Below are 9629 nucleotides of genomic sequence, written 5' to 3'. Positions count from 1 at the left end.
CAAAACCAAAAACCCCCAGACCCCCGCCCAGCAACCGGGGGGGGGGGGGCAATACCTACTGCCCCCCACTGCATGGGAGGCTCTTTCTTGAGCCCTCAGAAGCCCCAAGGCTGCTGCAGCAGCCAGTGAGTGCAAGTGTTTTGGGTTTTTTTTTAAGGGGTCGGGAGCTGGGACAGGTGGGGCAGCCATGGGGGACGAGCTCATGGCAGAACCCCCCACAGTGTAGGGTAGTGGGGGACAGTGAGTACCCCACACACACACACCTGGCAGCACCCAGTGAGTAGGGGCTTTTTTTTTTTTTTTTTTTTAAAGGCTAAGGAGCTGGGGCAGGCGGGGCAACCATGGAGGGGCTGGGACACCAGGGGGGCGGCTGGTCAGGGAGTGCTTAGGGGGACTCGGGAAGCAGGCAGGGGATGGGGCCTGGCAGCAGTCCCCCTATGGTCTCCTCCTGCTTCTCTTCCCCACCCACAACTTACCAGCATGAAGTCTGGGTCCAGCTCCCAGCTGCAGCCAGCGGGGACTGCCCGAATTGCTGAAGCTCTCTGAATCTTTTCTGAATTGATTCAGAGAGCTTTGAATCAATTCAGACCTTTTAATTGGTCCCCTTATTCAATTCAGATTCAGAGATTCAGCTGCCGAAGTGGGCCAATTCTCCTCCAAACTGAATCAGCACCCGAAGCTTCACACAGCCCTACTATTTAGCCTTATATGAATGACATTACCAGCAACATGCAGGGCTCTTATTTTCAGCCCCCAAAATTACTAGCAACACTGATCCCTATTTTAATGTATACAGATGACACCTGTCATACTGTCAAGAACCCCCATCAGATTATAGAGAGCAATTACAATTTTTGAGCATCTTTGTGGATAAAACAACTTAAATATAAATTATGATAAATCCAAAATAATGTTTTGGGGAAGCAGTTTGATCAACTACCCATGGAACATTGGGGGGAATCAAACTCAAAGCTGTTAAAACCTATAGGTACTTGGGTGTGATGTTTACAGTTTTTCCATCATGGAAACACCACATTCAGTCAGTTAAAACTAAGGCAGCCCAATCGGCAGTGGCTATAAAGAAATTTTATGAGACCACAGCAGGGCAGTCAGACCAAGCTCCCATATTAGCATATAAAGCCAAAGTTGCATCTCAGATCCTGTATGGAGCTGAAGTATGGGGCTATGCCACCAGTAATGATGTAGACATACCTCAAAATAAGTTTCTCAAGGCTCTTTTTGGGTCTTCCTCCTTCAACTCCCACATCCTTCTTGAGATTAGAGATGGGATTAGATTCCATTTTAACTAATATTATTATTAGAATGGCAGGATTCTGGTTTAAAATTCTGCCTCTTCTACCATCTCACTTGCTCAAATTGTGCTATATAGAAGACATCAATAATCCCCTTTCTCTTCAATCTCCCTGGCTAGCTTTTCTTTCCTGCACTTTTGCATTTTCCGGGATGGGACATTATGTCAAAGACAATGAAAGACTCCAGCACAGAAAAGGTCTGGATTTTCCAGAGGTTCCGAGATATTGCCAGGCAGAATGTTTCTGCAGTAGCCAGGGCTACTTGCATCACCCCTCTATATATTCTTTGGAAATTAGATTATGGGGAGAGAAAGGTATTTACAGCTGGATCTCAACAATAAGTGGCAAACCTCTTCGACTAGACTCAGGACTGAACAGATGCTCACAGCTGTTTTGGCTGGATGTAGACTTTCCATTCCAAGGGCTAAAAGATGTTGCTCAGCCTGTCTAGGAGTTTTGGAAGACACTATTCATTATATCTTAGAATGTCCTCTATATAACAAACACAAGGAAAAAGTATTTATCACCTTATTTGCAGAAATTGATATTCTTCTCAAACAGAGAAATTAATGTGGCTCCTCCAGCAAACAGATCCATATTTAGTAAACCATCTTGCAAGTTTTGCTTACAAGGCTGAAGCAATCAGAGCTAAACATCCTTTACTGTTGATATGACCGATAAAGTTTATCACTATATTTGTTTTTTTACTATGTTAATTGTGGACCTATGCACAACATTTTTATAGATTCATGATCTGATTTATCACCATATTTGTACTTGATTATGTTAATTCTAGGAGTCAGGATAATGCGTTTATAATGGTTGACCCTATTCTATTATTATATTTGCATTAAATTTGCATTTATTTATTTTTTTTAATTTTATATTATGGTTGCATGTCTGTTGTGTTGGTTTTCAGGACCATGGCTTTCAGCCAGAATCCTTAATAAACTGAACTGAATTGACTTGATTGCTCAAGGGAAATTTTACTCCAGGCCAACTAGGGTTCTCTCTCAAGTCCATCAAAACCAATCCTTCTTTGGCCCATGATGGGTGCTAGTAAAGTTTCATCTCCCCTGCTGTAGGCATAGAGTATGTCTCTTAGTTCAGAGTCGCTTATTACCCTGTTCTTTCATTTCTGCCTTTCATTTCTCACCTTTGATCTATCATATAAGATGTACCAGCTGCTTCAGTCCTTTCTCAGATATTGTGCTTACGGCTGAAGGAAAAATATATTATTTTCAAGAAATACTGATCAGAAGTGAGAGATTAAATTTTTAAGTATATATGCAATTGGCCTGAAAATGGAAAAATATGTATTGTATTTTGGAAGAGAAAAAAGAGTGACATGCCCTTTAAAGACATATCATCTCATGCAAAGGTTAAACACAAGGAAGCCTTGGGGAGTCTTTATCACTGGACAAATCACTTGTTTGACCTTAATAGTTTACTACTAAAAGACAGCAGCAAAAATATCCTCTAAAGACCTGCCCATCCGTATCATTTAATGAGTATACTCTGAAGAAACCCCCCTGTTTCTTATCTGGCTTCTGGGCCAGGTTGACCTTTTTTACAGCCAAAGAAGCCCTCATTAAGATAGCTGATCTCTTAGTAAATGCTAACATTTGTCAGAAAGAGATTTAACGCACTGTAAGCATCTATGAAACAGTAGAGGAAAAGTCTGGCATCATTTCCTGTATTAGTGCACTTTAAATGTCAAATCCCATGTGCACAGCGTGAAGAATTGAGTCGTGGAACTTCAATTTTAGTATAGTTGCTGTGATTAGTAATAATCCTTTAGACAAGGGGTCAGCAACCTGTCTTGTGGGTTATACTTGGCCCATGGAGCAGGGGCTTCTGTTGCATTTTGGTGGCAGGAAGTTTTGCTCATATGGTGGCCAGGCAGCAGGAGAAGCAGGGGCAGCTGGGTTGGAAGGGCAGCTGGCCTCAGACTAAGCTGGGTAAATTTGGCTTATCCTTCCTGAAGCATTGCCAACTCCTGCTTGAGAGAGTTAGTTATTAATATGTAAGGTATAGTCTTACAGAAACAGTTGAAACTAGGCATGCATTTATCCAGCTAGCTACCAAGGCAATTTTTGTCCCTTTATATTGATACATCTTTATGTCATCATCAAGAGATCTGCTCAGGGATAGAAAGCATGGCTTTGACCAAAGGTATACATTGGAAAGAGAAAAATTCCAAAGCTATTGTGAGGAAAATGATGTTATATCTTAAAAATAGGTTTATTTATGATGTCCAAATTATCTTGAAGTTCACCAAATTTTTAAAAAATACTGAAATTTTGAATTTTGCTTATGAAATGGGATTGTCTGGACAACTACTTTTAATTCCAATGGGTAAAAGTCCTCAAACATTTTATTTTGGTACCCTAATATTTGCTCCAAACATTTTTATTTAAAAATGTTCCACAACAAACAAGCTAAATACTTGAAAATATTCAAGTGCAAAATGACAATGTTCTCTTTTTTAATAATATGTGAAAGCCTCCACTTTCCCCATACATTCATATGAAAATGCCCTTCTTTCAGCCGGGGCAAATTGAGAGATCAACAATATCAGATGCTACAAATTAAACCTAGAGTTCGGGTTGGTTACAAATCCATGTGAAGGGAGTATAGGAGCTGCTCCAACCTGGTGACTGAGTGCTCAGGGTCATGTGGCAGTAAACATGAAAGTACTACCCCTGTATAGTTGTCAGGAATTGAGCGGAGCCATGGCTTCGCTCTCTTCCTATGCTGATCAGCTCAGAATGATCTCCAGTGGACAAAAATGAAGGAGCAAAAGCAACAGCATTAACTATTACTTCTTTGGGGTCAGAGGGAGTGTCTCTACATGCAATTAATTTGCACAAATAATCCAGGTGTAGCACATGGAGCCCAGTCAGAGCAGCCTGGGCTGGCAGGGAATGAGGAGGAGTCAGTCTAACTGCCCTAGGCTGCTCTAATCAGGCTCCACGTGCTGTGGCATGGTTGGCTGATGCATGAGGGTGCTTCAGTGTGGGGGCTGCCTGCCAGCTAGTCCTGCACTGAACCATGGTGTTCCCCAGCCAGCCACGGCAGCATCTACCCGTGTACTGCTGGACACGAAAAAACTCTGCATCAGGGTAGTACTTGTACATGTATTATCCTGCTGCACAGTTTATTGGTTGCCTGCCCCCTAGTAAGGGCACACATGTGGACACCAAGACATTTACTGTGCAGTTAATTAGTCAACTGTGCAGTAAATGTCTTGTGTAGACACTCCCAGAGAGAACCAGTTTTCTCCCTAAGACTGTCCTGGAGTAGGGTGGCAATGCATCACTTTGTCTTTGGGCCACCATCAAGATTTGAAAGATTCGTAGTAAGGGCAGTCATAAAATATAGTATCCAGTGGCTATCAGTTTCCTCACTTGGCCTTGGAAAGGATGAATTGTTTATAGAGATGGCAGTTATTTGGCACCTGTAATTACCTCTACCTTTGAAGAACACTTGGCACATCTGACAATCTCCAAATCTAGCTTTCCATGAATTAATTTACTGATCAGTGAGTTGAAGCAGGGCAATGAAAATTTGCTGATGTTTTGAATGTTGTGCTGTAACAGCAGTCTGGAATTGTCAGAGGACTGCACAATCAGAAACCCTTAATACAATATAAAAATTCCCCTAAAGAAATAATTTAAAAAATAACCACTGACAACAACCTCTCTTGAATTCCTCAAAAAATAGAGAGCAAGAAAAAAAGAGAGCAAGAAAAAAAAGAAAGCATTAAGATTTCTGCTTACCTTACAAGGGAGGAAGGTCAGGATGGGAAAAACAGAAATAGCTTTAAAATAGAGAGTCACTTATAACATCAACCAACCAGACAGTGCTGCACTATCATACTGTTTTATACAACCTTACATTATTAAAAAATAAAAGTTGTCAAACAGTGAACACCAGCTAAGATACCTGATCTAAGATAACAGCACAGTTGAGAAGGTTCTGTAGTCAATGCCTGCTTACTATGCAACAATAATTAACAATTTATTCAGTGTTACTCTGACTTAGTTACATCATAAGCATTATATGATCATAAAGAGGATGATTTTCAAATGCACCAATTTTCAGTGGGAGATTGGCACCTAGCTAGCCTTTGTGCCTTTCAAAATCTCACAGAGACTTTACAATAAGGCACAGACAACAGGTGCTGTGGAAATACAGTGTGTTGTGACCACCAATAGATGGCCTGGGCCCAGGAATCTGATCTTTTCCAGTCTTCTTCAATGTAAACCTGAGCCACAGTTCACTGATGTCAGTGCTAAAGCACCTGACTTCACCAGGCTTTGGATAAGGCATTCAGTACCTAATGATCTGGCTACTATAATCTGCTATACTTTAGGATTTGCAAAATGCTTCTAGATAGGCCAGTCTCATGAGAAAGAATGAGTTGGGAGAAGATATAATCATGCATCAGCAGCATTAACAAAGGAAAAAAGCAGTTGAATGATTTAATTAGACACAGCAGCTTCACTGAAAAATTAACAGGACATGTCACTTGTGGGAGAGAGGAAGACAGACATTTACCTCATCAAGATTGTTGTAGAAATCTATGTTTGCTGCACACAGGTATCTCCCAAGCAGTGTGGCATGGGTAGTAAAGATTGTGGCAACAGGAAGTTTCCGAAATCGAGTGAGGATTATACCAACCCCCGCTTGCCATTCATGAAAGTGAGCAATTATGTTAGGCTTGTCATCAATTTGACTGGAGATCTGAAAACAATTAAAAAGAATATGTAAAGACACAACATCCTGATTATCAATCCCAAAAGTTCCCCCACAGATGCCGGCTTTCTACTGTATGCAAGGAGATGGCAGCCTTCTAACTGACCCCAGCCCTGCTTTTAGTCTGCTCAAGTGAGGATATAAGTGGGGCTGGATAATTGTGTAGAGAAGAGCAGGCTGTACTGGATCCCCATTTGTCTGCAACCCCCACATCCTGAGGAGCTCTGAGAAGCATAATCATCTAACTCTTCTTTCTGTTTTGCTGGTAAGACTAATTTGTTTAGATAACCAGGCATGGCTCTGCATTTTGAGGCAAGGTAGAGGCTACCAAGTTCAAGAACTACTAAAGGCTAAAAGACAAGGGTAGTTTGAGTGTGATCAACTCTTTTCTTTGTGAACACCTGGCTATGCACAAGAAAAGATTGAGAAATTGCACCTGCAAGAGGTTCCAGTAAGAACTCAGAGAACTGAGAAAAAACAGGGGGTGAAAATGACCTCAAAGGAATAGTACATTTTGCAAGTAGCCTTACATGGAAACAATGTGTTTGACATTACTGATGGAGCAAGTTAGGAGACAGCAACAGCTGCAAATTTGGATCCGGTTCAGGAATACACTCTTCTAGTTGCTGTGGAGAGCTTACAATCAAGGGGTTTGGCTCATTACACAATATGGGTTAGTAGTGACTTTCCAAAAATTGGCTCAAATCTGTATTAGTTCTGCAGCTTTAGTTTGAAGCTATTGTTATTCCAAACCTTAAAACAGTACCTCTTTTAAGAACCAGGCTGTTAATGATCCGAAGATCACAGCATCACTGGCTTCTCTGTCCTGGAAAGGGATTCCTATGTTGCTTGCATCCCAGAATTCTCCTTTCCATCTGTCCAGATTCCAAGCTGCGGATGCTATATCAAACAGCACAACATATGGGCTGCCTTCTATCAGCCATCTTCCAAAAAAGACCTATTCAGGGGAGGCAGTATTATCAGACAAAGTTATAAGGTGAATGTGACAGCCAACTTCCAATCAGTTTCCAGCCAGAAAAATTTGCACGTGACCAAATTTCATGAGCAAAGCACAAGTATTAGGGCAAGATGTGGGTAGAATCTATGGTTAGAAATAGATGTTGATGAATGAAGTGGATCAGCTGTACCATGATGTGTTGCAGCACAGCTAACCCACTTCATTGGGCAAAACACACATTGCCCCTTGTTCCCTCCTTGATGGTGTTGGGTAATGGGCAATGTGACCTCCCTGCTTTCTCCATCCAGTCAGACCTGCTTCTGAGACTGCAGGGTTGCAAGTCTGCCCGAGTGAATAAAGGAGGAATTTTCTCTGCTTGGTCAAACTCACTCCTGCAATCACAGAAATGGGACTAGCTGAGAGGGGAGCACCAGGTGTGAAAAGCACCAGGAGTTAGAGCATGGCCCCTAAATGTCTGTAGGCAACCAGAGTCTCCCCACATCTCAGGATGCTTTGGACCTCCCCCACAAACCCCCACTCACAGGATGGGCAGGCTAGCCTTGGCCTAAGCTGTCTGCTCCAGCCAAGCAGGGAGGCATGTTCTAATACCCACAGCTTCTGGCCTGAGCCACTGCAGGCATGTGGCTACATTTCTGGAATCAAAAGTGAATGTCTGTTCACTTGCTTATCAATTCAATCTATGCAGCTTAGATTAACCTGCAAAGGTTGAATTGATTCAGCCTTGGGCTTTTTGACTGTCTGTCATTGTCAGGCATCAGTCTAGGAGACCATGGGGGCTGCACCTTTCATGGGTTACAGGGTACCATCACAGCTTCTTGACTGGCTGAAGAGTCCGGTGCACAACAGTCAGACTATCCAGCAATTTGCACATACAAACTCAGTTGAGCTTGAACTGGCATGCCGAATACTGTTTTGTCTTGCTTGCCTATGATGCCTCTTCTCTAGCTCATCTATCTTCATCTTGAAGTGATGTTGCTTCATGACAGCTTTCCACATATAGTGGTCCAAAGTTCCTGGTGCTGGCCATCAATACAGCTCACAAATGTTTTTCTTGCAGATATCAACCAGACAGAGTCTGGGCCATCTGAAGTGACAACTGCCAGTGGCCAGCTCACAAGGAGATACTCTACGGTGAATTGTATAAGTGATGGCCAAATCCCCATGTCCTAACTGCCAAAAATCAAAGTCTTTGATTTCGGATGCCGATGGCAAAAGATGGCAAAAGATCAGATGGCAATAGGTCAGAGGCTTACACAACAAACTCTGTAATTGTAATCTCACACTATTATTTTTTAGTTTGTAACAGTGCTACATATTCACACCCCTGTCTGTGCCTCAATTCAAATCACTTGAGCTTTTCATATGAGAGAGAAACTAACCTTGGATTGTATACAACTCAGCGCTATGACATCAAAAAAGATATCGTACCCATAGTAACGAGATACCAAATTGGCTGAGTTTAACGGAATTGTAAAATTAAATAATATGCTACGCTTGCCCTCTTGTGACCAAACAGGACCAGTACCACCCAAGCAAAAATATAGCCCCCCTTTTATGAAACTTGAGAAAACAAAGAGAGCACAAGTGCCAACCTGTTAATTATTCATGCCAGGCTTATTATTATTGGCTATTTTGTTTCCTATAACTTTGAAAGAACTTCCGCCCAAAAGCAGAGAACTGCGTATACACTCAAGAAGGGAGATCTCGGAGCATTCCCAAGAGACACAGTTTGTAACCTGATCAGTTACAAATATTATCTCTCCACCTACATATCTTTCTGGCGTACCCCCATTTTGCCGGCTCGTGTCGTCTTATCTTTTTCGCTCGTCTTATCTTATCTTTCGTACGTCCCTCTCGTCAAGAGCTCTCGGTAATCTGCAGACCGTAGTAATTTGTATAAACTGTTTGAAACCTGTACTCAGCAAGTCTGCAATCCACTGTAATCGCTGGGTGACAGAACATCTGCATGCTGTAACTAAGAAATCAACTGCTTGTGCCTACGCTGCAAGCCATCAGTAGCGTAAGTAAAATAAACTTTCTGTGTAACCAATGTGCTTTAAACCATCTGACTCCTGCTCGCCATTAACACCCACCTGTCTGGTCATAAATCCCCCCTCGCGCCAAGCCGGTCGTACTGACCCAGGCTCGCAGGTCAAGGGTGCACTGGCATCTGGGTGCGACACTAACCAACAGAGGTGTCTCTGTCTCAGGAGCACAAACATACTGGGTATCTTAGCCTATTCCAGAACAGTAAAGTTACAGATTTTGTCACGCCATGTTATGCCTAGGATACTGTGGAGACATCCATCAAAGAGAGAAGTGGTTCAATTTTCTTTCTTCCTTAGCATAAGGAGTCCATGTTTCACTGCCACACAATAGAGAGCTAAGTACACAACTGCTATAGATGGACATCATTGTTGACACAGCGAGCCCTCTGTTTTTCCAAACTCTCTTTCGAAGCTTAGCGATTGCTTGCCTTTCTTATACGAGTGTTAATTTCAGCTTCCAAGACAAAATTTTGCGAGATGGTGGAGTCCAAGTAAGTGAATTTTTCAATCACTTCCAGGCTTTTATCA

General features: G+C 42.2%; 1 protein-coding gene across 2 annotated transcripts in view; it reads right to left on the bottom strand.

The window, feature by feature from the left end:
- The window catches only part of GYS2 (glycogen synthase 2), a 92532-nt gene that overhangs the window by 54243 nt on the left and 28660 nt on the right, over positions 1 to 9629 (bottom strand). The window contains exons 3-4 of one of the 2 annotated variants that reach the window (XM_019515681.1): positions 6841 to 7032; positions 5877 to 6062 (exon numbers count right to left, since the gene is read on the bottom strand). The exons of the other annotated variant lie outside the window; for it this stretch is intronic. Coding sequence (XP_019371226.1) covers positions 5877 to 6062; positions 6841 to 7032 — 378 coding nt within the window. The remainder of the gene's footprint in view (positions 1 to 5876; positions 6063 to 6840; positions 7033 to 9629) is intronic. 2 annotated transcript variants of the gene reach the window in all.

This window comes from Gavialis gangeticus, unplaced genomic scaffold, assembly GCF_001723915.1.
Source record: "Gavialis gangeticus isolate Ggan-Ray unplaced genomic scaffold, GavGan_comp1, whole genome shotgun sequence".
Taxonomy (NCBI): Eukaryota; Metazoa; Chordata; order Crocodylia; family Gavialidae; genus Gavialis; species Gavialis gangeticus.
This window is presented reverse-complemented; position numbering and strand designations above follow the sequence as displayed.